Genomic DNA, 23783 nt, shown 5'->3' on the forward strand with positions numbered 1-23783 from the left:
TACATATTTATATGGTACGTGAGAAAGATGCAAGCCGATATCGATTTAAAAGAGCAATAAAAGCATATCTAATTGGTCCATGTATGCTGGCCTAAAACGCAGACATCTACGCACCCATGTAGATCAAGCCATGTCCTCCTACATTAGCTTTGGAGTATATAGAAAAGGCAGAATCTACTTCAGTCTCAGAAAACGTGGCGTATTCTAACCGCCAGGCTCTATTCTCTACCGAGCCAGCCAAAGACCAACCTAGCTCTAACCTCCTGGTCTCCCTTGCGAATATAATACTTGACGGCGCGATATCGCTTCCCACCGATTTGGCAAAATCCCCAGAACATATTATCCCTAATACCAGCCTTTTCACCACTGCCGGCAAAGTGGCCTGGAACGCCCTTTGGCCCTTCCGTGAGCCAATCTTTGAGCAGATATGGATCCAGTGGCTCCCCCGCCGGATTTTTGGGCTTCGAATCAGACGATAAATCAACCCACCAGGAGCGTACTCGTACCTCAGTACCAAAATAACCGCCACCCATGACGATCTCTTTGCCAGTTCCATCAAAAGCGTCAGCTTGTCCTTTGAGGCCGGCAGCAGCCTTGGTGACTAGCAAACCCTTGATCCCGTCCTCATTTGCGGTTTCCTGTACTGTCTCCGTAACACTTGCCACAAGCATGATTTTACGGATAAGGAAAGGGACGCCCTGAATCGTCAGCGCTTCTTCCAGGTTGTCTGACAGTTGTCTGTCCTGTTAGGTGTAAGCCGCGGCCGTCAGTCAGTAAGAATCAGCAAAGCTCATCGGGGAAGAAAGACAGCTCACCAGAACCCATCTTCCCGCTAAATTTCCGATAGTCACGTCCGCTGGTGAAGCCATGATGTGCTACAATGGGTAGTTTTAATTTGACTGGTATATTTTCTCTTATGGTTGAAGAAGCCACACGTTTTGATGGAACCACTTTTTTGATATGCGTAATATAGCACACGGGTGGTATGAATGAGTAAAACTTGGAGTGTTAAAGGGCAGATGCCAGCTAGTTGTTGGCGTGACTGAAGGTTATTTGAGCGAGGTAAATTTGTATATTAATTGAAACCCTTTAGGAGGTAGAAGCAACACACTCCTAAATAGGATTTAATGAAGTCTCGGGTAGTTCAAAGCAATCGCCAGCGGTGGGGGTTTCTACTGACAGGGAGAGGAGGGTGGGGATGGGGGTGGATATAGTGTTTTCGGATCCTCGGGGAGGGATCCTAGCAAGGGAGCTAAGGCGGAATACGGGATCGCCCTTGTTGTGGTTCGACGCCACGTGAAGATGGAGAAACGGCAAACTCGAAGCCACGTGGGGCATCAGCAGCGGGACTGAGGCGGACCAAGGATTCATCCATGGCTGCGGACTGCCGGATGAATTCTTACCTGCCACCATAACTGTTAAATCCTTCCTTCCTTCGGATTCAACTGCCTTAGACATTGAGGGATTACGGGATCCCCTTCTTACATTATGCTTCTCTATAATTCGGCTTTGCTTGCTGTGACACAGTACCGCACAAAAGCTCTTATAGCTGATTGAACGGCTGCCGCAGCGTACTATACACTGCGCGGTTAATCCACATACGTCTCCGTTATCACTCTGCTTTGGGAAAGGACCATCACACCGGCGAAAATGGCTGCAAATCACGGCTCCGCTGGCCTAGGGATGAGAGTAGGCATTATCGGCGCGGGCCCGCTGGGTGTGGTAGCCGCTAAGAACCTTGCTGAAGAAGGCTTCGAAGTGACCGTCTTCGAGCGCGCCGAGGGCGTCGGCGGTCTATGGCGGCAAACAACCAATACCAAGCAGACCAGCGTGTTGCCAAATACGTATACTAACACTTCAAAATTCACGGTAGGCTTATTCGGAGTCATGTTGATAGTTGTGACTCATTGCTGATAAAGTAATGTGCAGGGGGCTATGTCGGATTTTCCAATGCCAGACGGTAAGTTAACTATGCTTAGCCGTAAAAAAGCTACTGGTGAGACCGTACTAAAAATTGCGAACAGATTATCCAGTGAATCCAAGCGCAGATCAGATACAAAAATACTTTGAATTATACGCCAAAGCTTTTGATATCAAAAGGCATATCCGATTTTCGATTGAGGTTGTTTCAGTAACTTATGATCGCGCTACGAAGAAATGGCGCTTGACCGTCCGCCCAGTTGGAAGTACAGATGAGCGAAACGATGAGACTTTTGACTTTGACCGTTTGGTTGTTGCCACAGGCTCTTTCAAGACACCTTCAATTCCGGTCTTCAAAGGTCAGGAACAGTTTAAAGGCGAGATCCTTCATTCGCAAGCTTTCAAAGATCCGACCAAATACAAGGGTAAATCCGTCATCGTAGTCGGACTGGGAAACACTGCGGCAGATTCCGTCTCGGCTCTCATTAGCGAGGGTGCTGAGCGAGTTATCGTCTCTCACCGCCATCAAGCCGTCATTATACCGCGGGTCACCAAAGAGGGCAGAGTGCTCGAGTTTACGCTCACGTTTCGACTCCTGATGCTAATTTATCTGCTTCAGAGGATCAGTAAAGGACTGGCCGCGACCATTGTTGCAAGAGAGTTTGGGAAGCTCCAAGATGCATGCTATCCAGCCTTGAGAAAACACAAGGCATGTGCAGATGGTAGAGAATTGCCTGCTGCCCACGCTATCCAGCCGGTGGTCAGCGACGATTTAGCAAGCCATTTCATCGAAGGAAGGTTAGTAACCGTCCCCCCCCCCCAATGCCATCCTAGCCATCCTAGTTGGTCTGGATTTAGGTCTTCCAGGATCCAAGTACTTAGAATCGGATGCTACTATTCAGCTTACGATTTCTTATCGGCTCGAGCGATTTTGAATGCTCGTGAGACATGAAATATCTTTTACTGACCACATATTATAGAGCGGAAAGTGCACCTGATATCAGCTCTATCAGTGGCCCCAGGTCCGTCAAGTTTTCCGATGGAACGGAAGCAAACGATGTCGATGTTATTTTGCTGTGTACTGGATTGAAACCTGATCTGGGTTCGTTGATGCCCAGTGAATTCGACCCTTACAACCCTAATCTCGCGCCCACGAGCTTTGGAATGCTCCCGGCGCGTTACACTGACGAAAGGCGAGTCGCTCGGCTGTACCAAGGGTTCATCTCGCTTCAAAATCCACATCAATTAGCGTTTTTGGGATCCTGTATTGCAAAGCGGCCCAACTTCCAACTCTACGACCTGATCACAATGGCCCTAGCGCAGCTTTGGGTCGGCAACTATCCATTACCGCCACAAGCCGAAATGGAGCGTAGTGCTGATGATTTCATGGAAGATCTTGCTAAGCTGATCAAGAAGGGTGATGTTAAACTGACGGGCATCATGGGCGCCATAGAATACGATCAATGGCTGAATGATGTTGCTGGAACACGTATATACTCTCATCTAGGCAACTGGTTTAGTAAGGATTGTTGGAGATTATGGTGGACCGACCGCAAATTGTACAAAATCATGGTAACTGGCATTGTTTCGGCTCATTTTCTAAGACTGTTTGACAACAAGGGGCGAGGTAGGAAAGCTTGGCCTGGAGCGAGGGATGCCATTATGGAGGCAAATGATCGTGCCAAGAATTGGAAGTCGGAGCACTTTGAGAAATGGAAGTTGGAGCACTGGAAAGGCCAGATGAATGGCCATGCGTAATTTATACTGTAACTATAGGCTTGAATAGAGATTACATGGATACGTAATACGTGTTTGTGTTAACACAATAATTGCTCTTCCATTTCAACGTCGTTTTCTGGGACCGAAAAGTTGGGTTAAGTATTGAAAAAGAGATAGAGAGAAGCTGCTAGAAATGCATTTATATATAATGAAAACTACATGCAAAAACATATTATCGTATTCTTGAATCGAAGTCAAGACGAATAAAGGTAGAAAGCAAAGGCGTGTGTGTTGACTATTTACTATTCCTACGATATCCATTGGATAGTTACCTGCCCGCTATTACAATTTTGCTCGCGTCTTTTAATGAAAACTTTCCCATAGATTTATTTGTGTATATTGAGAGAAGAAGTGTAAGGGAAAGAGAATAATGAAATAGAGTACCCAGTAACAAGCGTCTACTATTCCCCGACACCGACTCAAGATCAGATCATGAACTATCACAAAAGGCTGTCGTTATGGAGCAAAATGTATTCTATCATCTAAAATAATAATTATGCATCTATATTTATGTATAGCTTGAAGCTTAAATACTAGGTATTTGTAACGAAAACGAAACAAGTTGAATGATGAAGAAATCCAAGTGACGCAACCGTCTCCAATGCCATACAATGCTCTCCGATAATAGAGTCAAATAAAAACCCACCCGACCGTCCACCTCTCAAATTCCGTTATTCAGCCATTGTCTTACGAATTTATAATTTTGCCTTCTTGCATAACTCTCATGGCCTCTACAAGATAATCCACCAGGCGCTGCACTGTCGCCGAATCAATCACTTCCTCAAAATACCCAGCAACAATATGCAGCTCATCACCATTTCCTTGGGGCTCAACAATGACCCAGATATCCGTAATATTGGCCGGTGTTGCTTCGTAAGCTATCCGGCATTCTGCGCCATACATTCTAATAGTGTGGCTCGCATCAAGAGACTGGTTCTGGTATTGTAGGATGGTACTAAACCTGGGACGACTCTGATTGAGGCTATGCTCGCTATGGTCGCCATTGACGAGTGACCAACTGGTGCATTCTCTAAAGATAGTTTCGAACCCGAGGTGTTCGTGTGGCAGAGTCGAGACCTGCTGGGCTTGGACCTGGGTGAGCACCGTCTCCCATTCGGCGGACGAGGCATCAACCCGGATCGGAACAAAATTGACACAGGGCCCAATCACTTGCTCGATGCCGTTAATGGGCGATGATCTACCCGAGACGAGATGACCAAATACGATATCGGTTGTCGCGGTCAGCTTGGAGAGGGCCATTGCATATGCCGCCTTGACGTATGCGGCTGGAGTGGCCCCGGCGCGACGGTGCTTGAAAGCAGGGACGACTGATCTAATGGCGTTCCCTGCCATCAATGTCTCCCTTTTCAAACCTGCGGCAGGACGTGGTCTTGTTCCAGGCAGAACAGGCATGATCGATTGATGAAGGAGTCCGCGCCAGTAATCGGTAGCAGATTCTTTGTCCAAGGATCGGAGAGCGTTGATAAAGTGAGACATTTGACTGCTACCAGATTTGTTGTTTGTGTAAGCCCCATCGAGCTGTTGTAGCAGTAGTGGAAGTGAGAGGCCGTCGTACTGCGCATGCGACAGCCGAATGATTAACGTGTCCCTGGATGCTCCCTGCACAAACCAGGCTTTGAGCGGTGGCTCGTTAAAGGGTAGCGCTTTGAGTCGCTCGTTCTGGATGAGCAACTGGCAGAAGTCTACCAGATTCTCTGAACCAGACACATATTCTTCTTGGAATGGGCCGGTGAAGCCATCGAGAATCGCCTGGTACGTACGACCATGATATTGCACAAAGGTCGCTCGCATCATCTCGGTTGTGTCGACGGCGTGTTGATAGGCCGCACGGACGGCGGATTTGTCGACCTTCCGATCAAATGCCATCGTCATATACATAACAAGACCGCCATTGCCTTCAGGGAGTGTGTGTTCAGATATGGCGAGAGTTTGGAAGTCAGTAGTCTCGATGATGGTCCCCACCTTATGGTTTGGCAGGCTAGCTTTGATTGCATCCTGTGCCGTAACGTCCAACACCACCACCTGTTCTTCGCGGTTACTATCTTTTTGGTTCGTACCATTTACACTCGTCAAACGAGCAGAAGCATTTCGCTCCACGTGCTTGCAAAGATTGCGCAGGACAGGGTTTTGGAATACTTGAGTCACCGTCAAGTCCATGCCGGCTGATTTTGCCGCTGAAACGAGCTGCATTGCTGACATGGAGTCCGCGCCAAGAGTGAAAAAATTATCCTCAAGCTCAATTGTATCAACGGGCTTTCCCAGAATAGTGGACCACATTTGAGCAAGTTCCTGTGCAACCTCTGGAAGCGCCTCTTCTGCCTTTGGCCTGGTTTCATGCTTGGGACGATAAGTCTCGAGAACCTGGTCTGTCATGCTCGCAAGCGTTTGACGAATGACTTTACGGTCGAGTTTCCCCGAGTTGTTGAGTGGTAATGTTGCCATTGGTATATAAAGGTCCGGCACCATGTACCTCGGTACAACCTCCCTCAATTTGCTGCACAGCTGTTGGAAAAGGCCCTGGAGTTTTTCGGATCCTGCCACGTCTAGAAGACTATTTGATAACTCGTCAGGCACAATCCCGTCCAAACCCTCTTTGTCGAATTCTATCGCCACGGCGAGAGTCCCTTCCCGGCGACCAGCACCCCCCCTGGAGGGAATCAGAGTTACGGCTGCGCGACGAACATGCGGCAGACATCGCAGCACCCAGTATTCAATCTCGCCCAATTCTACTCGCTGACCTCGTATCTTGACCTGCGTATCCCTTCGACCAAGCATATTGTATGTGCCATCGTCATTTTGCTGAACGAGATCGCCTGTGCGGTACATGCGGCGATTGCGACCAAGGTCATATTGCTGAACAAATTCGGGATCGATAACAAACGAAGTCGTTGTTTTGGCCGGGTCGTTGAGGTATCCGCGAGCGAGGAAATGACCTTCGATGAGTAGTTCGCCCGCAACACCAGGTGGACAGAGCCGATTATAGTCGCGTGGATCCGCAACCCAAAAGCATAACCCTGGTAGAGGCCGTCCTATCTGTGATGCGTGCTTCCGGTGGATGAGAGGGGATGAGCAAGTAGAATGGATTGAACATTCTGCCGGCCCATAGGCGTTTAATACGGATGCATGGCCCGACCAGAGGTCCACGACCGTTGGAGTCACAGGCTCGCCAAGAAGAACTAGAGTTTCGACAGTTGGAATATTGATTGGGTCCAAAAATTCTGCCACAGTCGATGTCAGGGACATGAAGTTGACACCCGTTGCTGTTATGTACCCTTCGAGGTTGTTCATACGGTCGTCTTCCGAAGGCACACACACACAACCGCCGTAGTGAAGAGTAGTAAAATTCTCCTGTATCGACACATCAAAAGTGTAGGCAGCAAACTGCAAGACACGTGAGCTAGCATCTAGACCAAAGGCTGCTCCATGAGCTTGGGCGCTCGCCGATAGAGCACCATGCTCAAGAACAACGCCCTTTGGCACACCTGTGCTGCCAGATGTATAGATGATGAAAGCACCAGCGACTGGCTTGGGTTGTCGCGTGGTGAACGATGAGCTGCAATTTGAGGCAAGGTCATCTAATAATGTGGATCCGAGAGTGACGATGTGGGTTCCCTTATCTGTTAAACGGACCGCCTGCTGCTCATCGGCAACCACAAATCGGACTTCGGCGTCGCGCATGATGCCTTCAATGCGTGTGGGAGGAAGCTGGATACCAAGAGGCACTATTGTTGCCCCTGCTCGTAGGATGGCAAGCATAACAACCACGGCCCATTTGGACTTGGCCATGGAGAGTCCCACGTTGGATTCAGGCGCGACGCCTATGTCCACCAAATGATTTGCAAGTCGGGCAGACCATCGGTCTAGTTCTGCGTAGGTCAAATTACCGTCCCAAGCGCACACAGCCTCGGCAAAGGGCTGTTCTAGTGCCTTGGCTAGGATACCGTCATGTAGGCACCCTTCTGGTCTCGGTGGCATCTGTGTGTTCTTTACTCGGATACGGCTTACATCTGATGGAGCCAAGGTCTGGATATCGCTAATCCGCAGGTGCGGCTCAGCTTGAGAGAGCTGAGCAGCGACATGGGCAAAAGATTCGAGAATTCGATTCATGGCCTGGGGCGATACGACGGCTGGATCAAAACGAGCTTCGACTGTGACTCGACTAGGATCTTTGGTCATGATGCACTCCACGGTCAGCGCAGAGGTATGGAAAGGCTCAGATGCTAGAGGTTGTTGCACTAATTCAGGAAGACCATCGGAGCCACTCTCAGCTCCGCTTAGTGATGGCTGAACAATGAAAACATGGTGCAAGTCAAGGGCTGGTACAAGGTCTGGCACATGCTGCTTGATGCGCTGCAGACCCGTGTGCTCAAAGGGCATCATTTCAATGGCCTGTTGCTTCACCTTGTCGAGAAACTCGCCCACGCCTGAGCTGGAATCAACATGAATTCTCAAAGGCACAGTTGTAACTGTCGGGGCTAGCATGTCCATTATCCCAGCGACAGCAGCGTTGCGACCAGAAAGTGCGACTGCAAAAAGTACTTCATCAAGACCGCCAGCATACTGGGCAATAACCATGGCCCACGCTGCGCGCAGTAAGGCTGCCACATGAGGATTCTGATGCTGGCCCAACTGTAATTGTCGCTTCTGTAGTTGTGTCGGCCTCGGCTGGTAGTTGGGGTGAGGGAGTAATGGGAAGCCAGCAGTCACCTCGCTCCCTGACAATTGAGCTCGCCAGAAGCTTGCAGCCTCATCATTGTTGGCGTTATTACCAAGGTATCCTATGAAGCGCGAGAAGGGCACCGTGGGAGGCAGAGTCTGTTGCTGGTAGGCTGCTGCGACCTGTTGGAACAGCATTTGCATGCTGTAGCCATCGTATATGGCGTGGTGTGCAGTCCACACTAGGTATCGCTTTCTCCTGGAAGAGGATGAAGCCTCCACGTATCCGAGTCGCATTAGTGGCTGGCCGTCTGCCATCCCCATGGCGCGATCCTTGTCAAGATAGGCGTCTAATGAATTACTTGTGTGCCATGGAATGTTGACGGTATCCTTGACTACAACTTGTAACGACCCGGAGCTTCGTCCGAGGACAATTCTTGTTCGAAGAATTGGCGCAACTGCGGTCACTTGTTGCCATGCGACCTGCAGCCTATTTTCATCCACTTTTTCGTCAAGAGTAAACATTTGGCGACCAACATACGCTGTGGATCGACGAGCAGTTGCAATCATCAGACCTTCCTGCAGTGGTGTGCAGGGATAGACATCCTCTATCTGCGCTACAGTTAAGCCGCATCGTTCGGCCACGTCTGCAAGGAGAGATTGCAATTCATCTGGCTTCTCGAGCGTATGAACTTCTGACCATAGTGAGAAAGGAGGTGGATCGCCATGTCCTTGACCTTGGTCTAGTACATCGGTGCTTGATGACTTCTCTAGGACTCCTGCAAGGTCCTCTAGGCGCGGATGTGCAAAGACTTGAGCAACTGTTAGTGAAAATGAGGCGTCGCGAGAATACTGCACTAGTCTCATGGCCATCAACGAGTCGCCGCCAGTGTGGAAGAAGTTGTCGTTGGCTCCGATGGTATTCTCTGGTCGGCCCAAGACCTTAGCCCAAAGACTTCGAAGCTCTCTTGCAGTCGCGCTCGACACTTCTGTTTTGATGCCTGTGCTGGGGAGGTAGCTCTCCAGCTTGCCCTGGCTACTCAGTGAAGAAATGGCTCCCTGGATCGCGCGTCGGTCCAATTTTCCAGACGAATTGAGGGGCAAGCTCGCCATGGGTACAAATAACTCTGGGACCATATAACGGGGCAGGACCCCCATTAAGCTGTTGCGGATTTCTTCAAATGTATCCAAGAGGCTTGGAGAAGGCTCTAGGAAGCCGTCCGCATCCGCCTTCATCTCATCCAGGACTTCATCTGTGAAATCTACGGCCACGGCAAGTACGCCTTGGTCTCGGGAAGTGCCAAGTTGAGCGAGCATGGCTGCAGCGGTGCGGATTTCAGGTCGTGATCGTACCACCCAGTACTCAATCTCACCCGTCTCCACACGCTGACCCCAGATCTTGACCTGCATGTCGCGGCGTCCAAGTGTGGTATAAGTGCCATCCTCATTTTGGCGTACCAGATCTCCGGTTCGGTACATACGCCGGCCAGACTTGCCGTCGAGTCCGCAGCGAGCAAGGAAGCTAGGATCAGTCACAAAGGACTTGTCGGTCTTGACAGGATCATTTAGGTACCCCCGGGCGAGAAGAGGTCCCTCAATAAGAAGTTCACCTAATTGCACAGAGGCACAAGGTCAGTGAGTGGTCTCCTGGACAGTATTAATTGCTGGGTTGGGTTAATTTCATACCTGGAGCTCCGATGGGGCATAATCGATTGTAATCCTTGGTGTCGACGACCCAGAAACAACTTGACAGAGGAACACCAAGAACAGGAACCTGCTTGTGGTTTGTCATGGATCGAGGCGAGCAGGTTGCGTAAATACTGCACTCTGAAGGCGCGTAAGATTCGAGCACCGTCGCCTGATCCTTCCACAAGTCAACGACAGCAGGCTTGACTGGCTCTCCCATAAGGATGACAGTTTTGACAGCGTGCAGTCTTGCTGGACTTAAAAGTCCGGCCACAGTCGAGGTTAAGGATAGGAAGTTAACGCCCATATCGAGAGTTGCCTGTTCTAAATGGTTCAGTCTCTGGTCTTCGGACGGGATGCATACACACCCGCCGCGACATAGCGTGGTAAACATCTGTGGTGACATGACGTTAGTCTTTGACATATATTACACCTCGTGTAGAAAAAAGCTAAATATATACCTCTTGGATTGTCACATCAAACGTGTGAGAGGCAAACTGCAAGACGCGAGAGCGTCTCCCAACACCGAAAGCCGCACCATGTGATTGAATACTCGAGCACAAGGCACGATGCTGGAGAACGACTCCTTTGGGTTGGCCTGTACTGCCAGATGTGTACACTACCCAGGCAGCATTATTGGTGTCGACTTGGGGGCAAAGAGGTCGATTTGTGGGAGGAGCAGGAAGTGTGTCGAGCAGCACTGAGTCAACCTTAATCAGTTGGGGCCCAACACCGGCTAATCGTTCCTGCTGCGCAGCGTCGACGAGGACGATGGGTGCTTTCGTATCCTCCAAGACCATGTTTAGTCGCGTCAGAGGCTGTTGTGTCGCCAATGGTAGGACTACGCCGCCTGCTTTCAGCGTTGCTGTTGAAAGTGTTTTGTTAGTTTACCGACGAGCAACCCATGCCGCGCATAAACAGATATGTACTTACCTAGTGTGGACACTGCTGCCCAGCGAGACTTGTCCATACACATGCCAACCATAATTTCCGGGCCGATACCAAGACCAGTGAGATGATATGCCAACCTGCTGGCCGCCTCATCGAGTGCTTGGTATGTCATTGTGCCGTCCCATGCGTATATGGCTTCGGCTGATGGCTGAGAGGCTGCCATCTCTTGGAAAAGCGAATGGATACAAGTCTCCACTGCAGCAGGTACCTGGGAGTTAGTGTTGCTGATTTGCTTCTCATCTTCTTGGGAGATAAGCTCGAGGTCGCCCAGAGGCGTGTCTGCGTTGACGGTGCTGCAGAGTGCTCCGATGACATGTTTCAGCTGGCACAACAGCCGATGGGCTGCGCCCTTGTTGGCGGCCGTTGGCAAATACTGGATGACTAACTCAATGCTAGAGTCTGCAGCATTGACGCTTAAATTGAAATCATAATCCGTAGATTCTGCTGCATCGACCTGTTGAAGCTGGATTGACTGTCCATGGCCGGCGCTATCGGCAGCGGCTCGTCGATATGACAGGGTGGTGTTGAACAGGTTTTGCTGTGATGCATGCAGAGAGTGCTGGATAGCAGCTAAAGGTGCGCGTTGGTGATCGAAGCCTTTGAGAAACTGGTTCTGGACTTGTTGGGCCGCTTTGGATGGTGTCATATCGTAATCCAGCTCGAGGTGGCAGATCATCATGTTGATCATTGGTCCGACAAGCGTGTCTACGCCGTCGATAGGAACATCTCTTCCGCTTGAAAGGTAACCGAAGGATATCTGGGGGGAATCCATACGGGACCCGAGCACGATTGACCATGCCAACTGGAAAATGTTGGCAGGTGTGACACTATGAGTCCGGCAAAAGTTTTGGAGTTCTGAAAGGTCTTGCAAGACTACAGCCACGACCGGTTCGGTTTCCTCCTCTACCTCTATAACTTCTGCAAAAGGTGCCTGGTTCAGCTGCAGGTTACAAGGCTCCGCTGTAGCAAGTAGGCCTTGCCAGTAGCGTAGGTCTTCCTCCTCGGAGCTGGCCTCTTCAAGGTAAGACACATATGAACCGTAATTTGAAGGTGGGATGATAGCAACGCCTTCATATGCCTGTAACATGGATTCGATAAGGATCTGCACCGAGGAGGCATCGACAAGTGCATGACTAATCTCAAAGTGGCCGTAGACATGGCCCTCTTTGGTGGTTTTTATGATCGTAAATTGATGCTGTGGTCGACCAGGGTGAGTTCCACTATGAGCCGCAAGTCTCTCGACGCATTCTTGAACGTCGGTATCTGTAGTACATTCAATGGTGTGAACCTCAACCTCTGCAGACTTTAGTACGATCTGGTAGAAGCGATCCTGGTGCAGCAGCGCCCTAGTAAAGATGGTGCGCATGATTGAATGCTGTTGTATGACGTGGTTCCAGGCCGTTGCTAATCGACTAGTGTCTATCTGGCCCGTGATTGTGTTGGAACCCGGTAAGATCCGGCAGGTTTGCTTCAAAAGGTAGGACGAAGGCGCTTTAAGCTGACTGAGCAGAATGCCCTGCTGGACGGGAGAGCATGGTAGGACATCCTCGACATCTTCCCAAGCAACACCGACTGGGTCGAGACACCGTTGCTTCACTAGGGCGAGGTCAGGGTTGGTGAGATGGGCGAGTGGGAAATCGCTCGCGGTAGCCGTTGGGATGGTATTGCTTAGTTCAGTAATAGTCGCGACGATGGCTTCACTGTATTCTGAACACCATTGACGGATAGCGTCCTGTTTGGGAGAGTGTTTGCTGAATCCAATGCTAATCTGAGCTTGGCCGTCCTCAACCGAAATCTCGACGTTCAGTGCCGCCTGCATTTTGACCTTACCTCCAGTTGAGGATATATCGGATTGTCCGCCTGGTTGATGGAGTCTATCGAAGCGAAGCAAGCCACCCTGGCGTTCAAGCTGCTGGAATTGACCGTGGAAATTGAAGAGAACCTCAATGGGACCTACTCTATCGGCAACATTATCCTGGAGCATATACTGCGAGGCAAATGCAAGAGCCTGACCCTCCATGTCAAGCTTGCGGACATCCTTGACTTGCTTCACCAGAGGCACTGCGCTCGCGCCGTCTTGCTCTTGGTTATGGGAAAGGCGTAGCTGCGTGATGGTGGTCAACCATCCCACCGTCTCCGACAAGTCATAATACGAGGCATCACCGCCACGGCCGTGACCTTCGATAAAGATGGATGGACCCGATCGATCGGTAAAGACTTTGCGGAACGAGACATAAAGAGCAGCCATCAAGATGTCTGCTGGCGAGGTTCGGAGTGCTTGATTTGCCGATCCAAGGAGTAGACTGGTGGTTAGTTTATCTACAGTTGCCGTCGCAAAAGCTTGGTCTGCCCATATGTACTGGCCACGCTTGATTCCCCAGTAGTCCCAAGAGGGTACATGGTCTGCTATCTCTAAGATATCTGGGACTGTCATAGCACCCTTGTCATGATCGTAACGCTGTTGCGCTTGTTGTAATAGCACGGCACACCACGAAGGGAAGCTGAGGGATTCTGATGCCGATGTAGTAGTGCCATCCCTAAGCAGATGCTCGAGATCTTGGGTAATGATTCTCCAAGACATCAAATCGATAACCAAATGATGGGCAGTCAAGAAGATAAGCTGGCGGTCAGGAAGTTCAATGAAATCTGCGGCGAAGACGGGGCCGTGCTCAATGTCTAGTGAGGCCTGCGACGATCGAATTATTGCTCGTGCCTCCTCGTCATCTGGCAGAACATGAGTCTGGAAGTGGTATGACCCGACGAGATTATTGTTGATGCGTTGCTGCCAGCCTTTCTTGTCACCAGTCTTGGCTTGGAAGCGGGCACGTAGCATGGCATGCTTGGAAACTAAGACTTCGATTGCACGAGCTACCTTGGCCTGCTGTTGGACTGGCTCTTGAAGTTGGAAAACAACACTCTGATTGAAACGATAATCTCCTCGAGATTGCAACCCATCTAAGGCGATATCCTTGAAATACATGCTCTGAGCTGGTGAAAGATCAAACGGCCCATCGGGAATCTCAGTGGCTCTGAGGAGCTGCTCGCCAAGAAGAGCGGGCTTCTTTATGTCACGGGCGACGAGTGCCAGCTCAGAAATAGCGTGGCTCTGCAGGACCTCACGGACAGTCAAAGTAAGACCTGACTTGCGACATGCCGACACAACCTGCATTGCCGTAATCGAATCACCGCCATATGACAGGAAAGAACGGCGATAGGTGATGTTCCTGACGTTCAGCACCTTGGACCAAATTTCACGAATCTGTCGCTCAACAGGTGTCGCGGGAAGTTCTTGTTCATCGCCTGCCTGGGGGTCGACGGACTGGAAATCAGAATACGAAGCCAACTCCTCGGCGCTCAGACCATTGATATATTTTGATAGACTCAAGCGGTCAATCTTTCCATTCTGATTGACAGGAAGCTTTTTCAGAGGAACCCAAAGGTGTGGAATCATGTATACTGGAATATGTTGTGACAGGTAGTGCTGGACCTCGGAAGCGACCAGCATCGCAGCTGGCTTGTCAACATCTTGAGCTTCCTCCACAGTGGTGCTATTATATCCAGCGTGACTTGGGAGGCTGAAGCCCGCCACGAGCTTCGTATCGTCGGGATTACTGCCTCGCAATAGGACAACAGCGGCATGGACCCCGGAGGAGTGCCTGCCAATGTGATATTCGACCTCTCCTATTTCCACCCGTTGGCCGCGAATCTTGATTTGGGTGTCGCGGCGACCTAGAATAGTGTAGGTCCCATCATAATTCTGCCGTACCAAGTCGCCAGTGCGGTACATGCGTCGCCCAGTTCCACCTCCTATTTGGTATCGCTTCAAAAATGCAGGATCGACAACAAAAGACTTGGCAGTCTTTCCTGGGTCGTTGAGGTACTCTCGGGCGAGCAGCGGACCTTCAATGAGAAGCTCACCCGGAGCTCCAATTGGACAAAGTCGTTCGTAGTCAGGGTCGGTTGGGTCTACAACCCAGAAATTGCTCGCCAAAGGAACACCAAGCACAGGCGCCTGCTTACGGTGTGCAAAGGGCTGCTTTGATGTAGTCACTTGAATGCTACATTCTGAAGGACCATATGCGCCAAGGACGGTAGCTCCGTGTTTGAGCCATTTCTCAAGAACGAGGGGGTTGACTGGCTCTCCTAAAAGAATGACCTGTCGCACGGCAGGGAGATGTTGTGGTTCGAGCAGTCCGGCCACAGTCGACGTGAGCGATAAGAAATTCACACCAAGGGAAAGAATGGCGTGTTCTAGGTTGTTGAGTCGATCCTCTTCGGATGGGATGCATACACATCCGCCAAAGAAGAACGTAGTGAACACTTCTTGGATCGTCACATCGAAAGTGTGCGATGCAAACTGTAAGACACGGTGGGACGCCTCAAGGCCAAACGCAGTGCCGTGTGCAAGTAGACTCGTGCATAATGCGTGATGTTGAAGGACTACGCCTTTTGGAATGCCGGTGCTGCCAGATGTGTACACGATCCATGCAGCATTGTCAGGTCGAACCTCGGCGCCGAGACTCTCTGTTGTGAGAGCAGGAAGACCCTTTACCAGCTCCTCATCCATTAGAACGAGATGGGGATCGAGACTTGATAAACGGCTTAGTTGCTTGGAGTCAACCAGGATAATAGGCGCTTGTGTATCGTTCAACACCAGCTGCAATCTCGCAAGTGGCTGTTGCGTCGACAACGGCAAGACTACGGCGCCCACCTTGAGCGTTGCCAGCATTGCCACCACAGTCCACATGGACTTATCCATGCATATTCCAACTTTGATTTCCGGACCAATGTCGAAAGACGTAGCAAGATAGTGCGCGAGGCGGCTAGCAGCCTCCTCGACTTCAGCGTAGGTCATTGTGCCATCCCAAGCATTGATAGCCACCGCGTCGGGTTGGCGAATTGCAACATCATGGGTCATAGTGTGGATGAGGTTCTCCGTTGCGGCAGGAACAATGCTATTGCTTGTTTTGATGGCTAGCTGATCTTCGGGTGACAGCAACTCGAGATCACCGATGCGAACGGCCGGGTTCATGCAGATCAGGGTCACGATGTGTCTGAGTTGAGCAATTAGGCTTTGAGCTGCTCCTGGACTTGCAACTGAAGACCAGTATTGGAGATCAAACTCAATGCCCGTGTCTGATGCCAATATATTTAGACTAAAGTCGTACTCAGTAGATTCGTCTACTTCGATCCTCTCTAGTTGTAGCGACCCTGCTTGTTTGGTGTGACCTGCACCCTGCGCCCGTCTGTACGAGATGGTAGTGTTGAACAAGGACTGTTGGAGAGAATGTTGTAGCGTGGCCAAAGAAACTCTCTGGTGATCAAAGCCCTCCAAGAAGCGGTTTTGCACGGCCTGAACAGCCTCTGACGAGGTCAACCCAGACATAGACTCAACATCAAAGTGGCAGATCATCATGTTAATCATGGGCCCAATGAGCACATCTACACCGTCGATAGGCACGTCACGACCGCTGGACAAGTAACCAAATGATATTTGGTCTCTTGAATCAACCCTCGATGCTAGAACTAACGCCCAGGCTAACTGGACAACGTTGGCAACAGTGACGCTGTGCGTCTGGCAGAAGTTGTACACAGCCATCGTATCTTGTATTACTTCGCTCACACTCAGCGAATGTGTTTTCATGGCATCATCCGCATCGTTCGAAAGTGCGCCAAGGTTTTGATCTGACTGCAAATTGCATGGCTGTGCGGAACCAAGCAAGTTCTGCCAATATTGTAGGTCTTCCTCCTCGGACCGACGCTCGAGGTAAGAGACGTACGTGCTGTAATTTGATTCCTGAATTGCTGTTGCCTTAGGAGCCTCATACGCTCTTAGCAGAGCCTCCACCAGGAGCTGAACAGATGATGCATCCACGAGAGCATGGCTTATCTCAAACTGCCCATATACATCGCCACCCGTGGTCGTGACAATTAGGAACTGGTGTAACGGCTGTCCAGGCTGATAATCTCGAAGCGAGTGTTGCTCTAGACACTGCTGCACTTCAGATTCGACGCAAGTAACAACCTTGATAGTAACATTTGGAGATGCGAGTACCACTTGGTATAATCGATCTTGATGAAGTGGCGTTGAAGTGAAGATGGTACGCATGATCGAATGTTGTTGGACGACAACACGCCAAGCATTGGCAAGCCTGTCGATATCGACACTATTTGAATTTGAAGTAGGAAGCACACGACAAGTTTCTTTCAGCCAGTAGGTAGAAGGCGACTTCATCTGACTGAGTAGGATCCCTTGCTGTATAGGAGAACACGGCAATATATCTTGAACGTCCTGCCACGACGTGATTCCGGCCGGCAACAAGCATTGCTCCTTCACTGTGACAAGATCTCGGTCGCTGTTAAGACGAGCAAGTGGAAAATCGCTTATAGTAACAGTTGGCGATGTGTGAAGGAGCACATTCACTACCTCAGAAACCATCCGGCTACAGTCTTGAACCCACTGCCGAATTTCATTGCCTCTGTGAGAGTTTTTACTGAAGCCTAATCTCATCTGCATCTTTCCAGATTCGATAGATACTTCGATATTTAGTGCTGCTTGCAGCTTCACACTCCCTCCTACCGAAGCAATGGCGGATTGCGGATCTTGAAGCTTTGCGTGGAGTTTATCCAAGCGGAAAAGGCTCTCGGCACGTTCGAGCTGTTGGAAGTGCCCATGATAGTTAAACATAATCTCACGGGTGCTATATGATGTAGATCGTTTCCTGTCTTCTGTAGTTAGATATTGGTTAGCGAAATCAGATACTTGCCGATCCGCACTAGTTCGTCGGAGTTCTTTAACTAGCTTGACCGCAGATACAATGTCAAGGTCATCATTATGGTGGCTGACGCCCAGTGGAGTGATGGTGGTGAACCATCCAACTGTGTCAGACAAATCATGATCCATCGGAACACTACGTCCATGCCCCTCGATGAAAATTTCGGGAATCACACGGTCCGGGAACGCATGTTGAAAGGAAATCATGAGTGCAGCAAGAAGGATGTCTACCGGAGTGGACCGGATAGCGGTGTGAACATCAGGCCCTAGGAGCAAGTCGGTTGTATGCTGGTCGATCTCAGAAGTGGCAAAGACTTGCTCTGACGACGTATATTGTCCCGGTCCGATGCCCCAGTAATTCCACGTTGAAGCAGTGTCTGGCACGGAAGACACAACCTCGTCGTGGCTGGGGTGGCGCACTTCCTCAGCAAGTGCGCCACACCATGCTGGGAACGGCATCGAGTGGGAAGCATGTGCTGTTCCACCCAGAAGGAGCTGCTCGAGGTCTTGTAGCACGATTCTCCACGACATCAGGTCGATTACGAGATGATGGGCGGTCAGGAAGAGGATTTGTCGTTCTGGGTATTTAATCTCGATCAAATCAGCAGCGAATAGGGGACCATCTTGGATATTGAGCGAAGTCTGGGACTGTTGTAGAATCTCCTGTGCGGCCTCGTCATCTTTTGAAACGTGTGTGTGGAAGTGATAGGACTCGGCCAGCTGCTTCTCAACGCGTTGCTGCCATCCTCTAGTCTCGCTGTGATGAAAGCGTGCTCGTAGCATGGCATGTTTCGCGACCAACGCCTCGATTGCGTCGGCAATCTTGGTCTGGGGCACTGACTGCTGCAACTCAAGGCAGGCGCTCTGATTGTACCGGTAGTCACCGTCAGATCGTAATCCTCCAATCTCGTTAAAGTACATGAGCTGTGCCGGCGAGAGATCAAATGGCTCATCCGGAATGTGTGCAGAGTTGGTCGGCGACGCCATTCCGGCTTCCAGCGCAAGTACCGAAATACCTCCACTTTGTAAGACCTGTCGTACAGATAGTGAGATACCAAGCTGACGGCACGCCGAGACAACTTGCATTGCCGTGATTGAATCACCTCCATAGGAGAGGAAGGATCGCCGGAACTTGATGCGTGAGACGGGCACGTTCAAAACTTTGCTCCAGATTTGCCGGATATTCTGTTCAGTAGTCGTTGCTTGCACGTCTTCCTCAGTCTGTGTTTGCTCAAAATCAGAAAACAAGGCGATTTCTTCGTCACTAAGACCGTGTATCCACGTAGAAACAGCCCGCCGATCAGCCTTGCCCGATGTGTTGACAGGCAACTTCGCGAGGGGCACCCAAGTGCGAGGGATCATGTAATCTGGGACATGCTGTGCTAGGTATTGCTGGAGGTCTGAGGCGACAAGCATTGCGGCTTGTTTGTCGATAGCATCGCCACCTTCCTCAACGGTCAGGCTATCGTACGTTGCTGCATCCTCGCCCAAGCTAAAAGCAGCGACTAGCTTTTCGTTGTCGAAATGATGCTTCAAAAGCACAATGACAGCTTGCACTCCAGGGGCTCGCTGAGTAATGTGGTATTCGACTTCACCAATTTCGACACGCTGCCCTCGAATGTTGATTTGCATATCTCGTCTCCCGAGGGTTGAGTATGTGCCATTGTTGTTCCGCTTCACAAGATCTGCAATGAAGATATTTTAATTAGAGCCATGACTTTAATAAATTCACATCATCAACCAGGTCAAGTGTTCAGGATCAATACTTACCACCTGTACGATACATGCGACGGCCAGAACCAAGACCAAGACGTTTAACGAAATCAGGGTCTATGATAAACGACTTGTTTGTTTTTTCAATGTCATTCAGGTACCCACGGGCCAGCAATGGCCCTTCAATAAGCAATTCTCCAGGTGCCCCGAAAGGAAGCAAGTGATTGTAATTTTTAGGATCAACGACCCAGAAACAGCTAGATAGAGGAGCTCCGAGCACTGGTGCTTCTTTCAAATTTTTCATCGGCTGAGGAGAACAAGTGGCGTAGATACTGCACTCAGAAGGTGCATATGACTCGTAGCAGTCGGCATGATGCATCCAGAGGTCTAAAACAGCAGGTTTAACAGGTTCACCTATGAATCGAAAAAGAAAAAAAAGATAATTAGCAACTTTTCATTTCACAAAAGAGAATACCGAGATTTATGCAATTCGTACCCATTAAAATCACAGTCTTAATCGCGGGAAGATGTGCGGGATTGAGGAGCCCAGCAACGGTTGATGTTAGTGAAAGGAAGTTGACTTCCATAGATATAATGGCTTGTTCCAGGTTGTTTAGCCTATCTTGTTCTGAAGGAATACATACACAGCCCCCTTTACAGAGAGTCGTGAAGGTCTCTTGTATCATAACGTCAAACGTATGCGAGGCAAATTGTAGAACACGCGAGTTTGATGTAACGCCGAATGACGTCCCATGGGCCTCAATACTTGAACATAATGCCTGTAGAAGAATGCTTAGTACGAAGATTGATGTTCCGGTTGTTGAGCACGGTCAGCAAAATTTTAACTCACGCTATGCTGAAGTACAACGCCTTTGGGAACACCTGTGCTACCAGATGTGTAAACGACCCATGCAGCATTGCTTGTGCCAACTTGAGGACAAATTACTTGGCCGTCTGGAACCGAGGGAAGACTTTCCAAAAATCCGGTCGTAATCTCAACAAGGTGCAACCCAGGAAGCTCCTCAGAGGAAAGGCGCTTTTTCTGTTCAGCATCAACTAGAATGATCTTTGCTTGAGTGTCGTTGAGGACAATCTGTAGCCGAGCAAGCGGCTGTTGAGTCGACAATGGAAGTACGACGCCACCTGCCTTGAGAATAGCAAGTGTTGAGACTGAAGAAAAGCGAGATTTATCCATGGACATGCCCACCATAACTTCAGGACCAACGCCGAGGTTAGAAAGGTGATTCGCAAGGGCACTTGCGGCCCTATCGAGTTGCCGGAAAGTCATGGTGCCGTCCCACGCAAAAACAGCCACAGCATCGGGCTGACGGCTAGTCACTTCTGCCACTATGGTATGGATACAGGTTGAGTTGGGCGTTGGCGGTATCCCGTTTATCTGCTGTAATAACTTCGAATCTTCCCGTCCAAGGAGATCCCCTTCGCCAAATTCAGCATTTGGATTACCCAGAACGAACTCAATGGCCCGTAGATATGCGCTAAGGATATTATTCGCGTAATCGACATCGGTTGTTGACTTCCAAATGTCGTAGTCCACTATAATAGTGTCGTCTCCGATCTCAACATTGAGAGAGTGATCGTACTAGTTCTACATGTCAGCAATAGCTTTCTCATTCTCAAAATTGAAAGGAGAAATAAACAGATAAATAAAGAGGGTGGGGTATGAGGAGATACGCACATCTGTTGGACTGAGGCGTCTCAGCACCTCAAAGCGAAGCGAATCTTTCTCGCTCGCTTCTGTCTGCCACGCTCTCTGGAATGACAGAATTGAATTACCCCATTTTGATGATCTTTTCCTGAGGCCTCGGTCATGAGGCATCTGTCGGAGCACATCTTCATTCGCATTTTTAAGCAGATCTAGAACTTTGATGTTGCTAGCGAAGTCCATACGCAAGACAAGACTGCTTATAAAGAGTCCAACAGCCTCAGACATTCCTGGTAATTTTGTCTGCCTCCCCGAAGTGATGTAGGAATATGAGATGTCGTCTTTGAGAGCAAAAGTTCGGAGAACCATGCCCCAGGCAACCTGGCACACGTTGACTACTGTGATACCGTAGTCATGGCAGAATTTGCGCGTCTTTTCGGGAGATATGTGCAATTTTCTTTGCAGCGAGTGGAGGCCAGTCTTGGCTTTGTTGGTGACATTGTTTCCTGCGAGGTAGGTTTCTTCGGCACCCTGCAGGTAAGCCCTCCAAAAGTCTTCAGTGGTGCGATCAACGAGTTGGTCCTCCGCAATCGCGAAATCCGCATGGCGCAGAGTCTGACCGGGAGTCATCTCGCCTGAGAATGCATCGCAAAGATCTCGGAGAACGATGCCGGCGGACCGACCATCGACAATGGCATGAGAAATGTTTAATCTGAGCATGACCTTGTTCGGCGTCATTTCTGCAAGGTACATGTGGTGACCGATTTCGGCTGTGTTATTGTTAACAGCCTGGGCTTGATCGATCTGCTTCTCATCCTGAAGAATGGTCACACTAGGCTGTACTTGATCCCAAACAATCTGGTCAAAAGTGCCTGGGCGCTCGGTGCTCTCAATAAAGGTTGTTCGGAGACTGGGATGTCGCTGGACGACAGACAGCCAATGTTTGGCAACATCATTAGTAGAAAGGGGGCTATGATCTCGTGTACGCGCGGTGAGGATGAAGCTGCAGTGATAGGCAGCTGGATGTACCGCCTGGCCAATGATTATTCGGTTTTGCATCAACGAGCAGGGTCCAATGCTTTGGACATGACCAACAGAGGGCGGCGCGGTTGCTTCGAGCTGAGCAAAGAGAGTACTAATCTCGGTAACTGATCTCCCCGAGACTGACAGCTCAGACTCGGTGGGTGATGGAACGCTCGTTAAGCTGCTTGTGGACGTTCTTGTGACGAGCTCAGAGAGAAGTTCGGACAGGGTATCAAACTTCAAGATGTCGACGATATCTGCCTCGATACCTTGGGCACGACACCTGGCCATCAACTGGATGGCGCTGAGTGAGTCGCCGCCCTGGGCCAAGAAGGATTGATCCAGCAGCAACTGCTCCGAGGTTAGATTCAGAGCAGAGGCGAGCTCCTCACGCATCATAGCGTGTAGAGCATTCTCGTCCAGGAGCATGATTGAAAGCAATGCGACGGTCGGGTGATGTTTTAGCAGCGTCGAACTAGGAATAAACCACCAGTGAAGAGAATGTCGCTTGCGGATGTCTGATAATGAATCTTGCTATTACCCTCTAGTACTTGAAAGCAATTTAGAGTACGGCAATGGAAAATATGGGAGTCACAATTGGATAGAAGGGAGTATGATAAGCTTCAATAGCTCTCACGATGAATGGGAGTAGATGCGCGTATAGCTGCAATATCAAGTATAATAGGTACATGTAGACAGTCTCGTATAGTGCTTTACCACAGAGTGTTTGAGTCACAGATTTGGCAATTGAAAAGTCCGTCGTGAGGAACGCAGGATCCTCAACCTCTCTCTACTGCATACAATCTCCCCGTCCATTAAAAGGAAGGAATCTGTCTGTCAGGATCTATGAACACGGCAGTCATACACTGATTTCTCTTAGTTCACCCAAAGCTGCAACAGTGCACACGGCCCCGTACACCATCTACACCCCGCCAAGCGGTTTACAAAAGATTTAGGGACTAAAAATGAGGGATCGGCACATTACATCGCAATCGTACACACCATTCCAAACCCAGTATCTAGGAAAGAGGATACTCTCATTTTACTGGTGGATGCCGATAATTTTTTTTTCTGATCTCGACGTTTTTGCAGACCCCTTGCCTACGTTCGCAGCTGTGGGGTACATGCTACAAGATCCTGGAATGGGGGAATCGTAGATTGCAGGATTGGAGGATTACAGGTTCCGCTTTTCTGGAATGGCAAAGCCGAAAAGGATGTAATCATTACAAGCCACGGCCAGGTGGTCCTCAGAATCAAATCGACCCCTGTGCTATCTCATCCCACAACACGTGCTACGTACACGTGGTACGTGGTGTAGATATCCAAGAGATTGATTCAATTCATTTTGAACCCCCCACCACTTTCTTATAGTTCAAGTAAGGATCATTCCTGCATAATAATAACTCTGTACGGAGTACTCCGGATTCTAATTTTTCGCAAGGTTATCTGAAATGCCCCGTAATGCTCTTTCAGTACTACTTTAAAAAAAATATTATAACTGCATAAGTGACTAGTCTTCAATCAAATATATTTGATCCTCAATAATTAAATCCAGGTTGGGGACGTAGACAAACAAAAATTCTATCCATATATACT

At 49.6% G+C, this 23783-nt stretch overlaps 3 protein-coding genes across 3 annotated transcripts; 1 reads left to right on the forward strand and 2 right to left on the reverse strand.

The window, feature by feature from the left end:
• Positions 1-22: 22 nt before the first annotated feature.
• Positions 23-1101, reverse strand: TrAFT101_011934 (uncharacterized protein). The gene is made up of 2 exons (XM_024910081.2): positions 816-1101; positions 23-743 (listed from the first exon to the last, which is right to left on the reverse strand). The coding sequence occupies exons 1-2, from the start codon at positions 867-869 to the stop codon at positions 219-221; spliced, it is 579 nt and encodes a 192-aa protein (XP_024757636.1). The 5' UTR covers positions 870-1101; the 3' UTR covers positions 23-218.
• Positions 1102-1392: 291 nt separating this feature from the next.
• TrAFT101_011935 (uncharacterized protein) lies at positions 1393-3855 on the forward strand. Its single transcript, XM_024902692.2, has 4 exons — positions 1393-1869; positions 1930-1960; positions 2025-2718; positions 2901-3855. Exons 1-4 carry the CDS (start codon positions 1651-1653, stop codon positions 3676-3678), a joined length of 1722 nt encoding a protein of 573 aa, XP_024757635.1. The 5' UTR covers positions 1393-1650; the 3' UTR covers positions 3679-3855.
• Positions 3856-4156: 301 nt separating this feature from the next.
• Positions 4157-22616, reverse strand: TrAFT101_011936 (NRPS; the record flags this gene model as incomplete). The annotated part of the gene is made up of 8 exons (XM_024910080.2): positions 4157-9986; positions 10063-10456; positions 10524-10927; positions 10996-19473; positions 19559-19915; positions 19998-20280; positions 20352-21101; positions 21198-22616. The coding sequence occupies 8 exons, from the start codon at positions 22614-22616 to the stop codon at positions 4387-4389; spliced, it is 17685 nt and encodes a 5894-aa protein (XP_024757634.2). The 3' UTR covers positions 4157-4386.
• Between the last annotated feature and the right edge of the window lie 1167 nt (positions 22617-23783).

Source organism: Trichoderma asperellum, chromosome 7 (assembly GCF_020647865.1).
Source record: "Trichoderma asperellum chromosome 7, complete sequence".
Lineage (NCBI taxonomy): Eukaryota > Fungi > Ascomycota > Sordariomycetes > Hypocreales > Hypocreaceae > Trichoderma > Trichoderma asperellum.

Bases quoted from the DNA above. Each gene is read 5' to 3' on its own strand.
- TrAFT101_011934 (XM_024910081.2), bottom strand. From the start codon at position 869: ATGGCTTCACCAGCGGACGTGACTATCGGAAATTTAGCGGGAAGATGG. The intron at 744-815 runs GTGAGCTGTCTT...TACACCTAACAG, and splicing joins TAGCGGGAAGATGGGTTCTG to GACAGACAACTGTCAGACAA.
- TrAFT101_011935 (XM_024902692.2), top strand. From the start codon at position 1,651: ATGGCTGCAAATCACGGCTCCGCTGGCCTAGGGATGAGAGTAGGCATT. The intron at 1,961-2,024 runs GTAAGTTAACTA...AATTGCGAACAG, and splicing joins GGATTTTCCAATGCCAGACG to ATTATCCAGTGAATCCAAGC. The intron at 2,719-2,900 runs GTTAGTAACCGT...CACATATTATAG, and splicing joins AGCCATTTCATCGAAGGAAG to AGCGGAAAGTGCACCTGATA.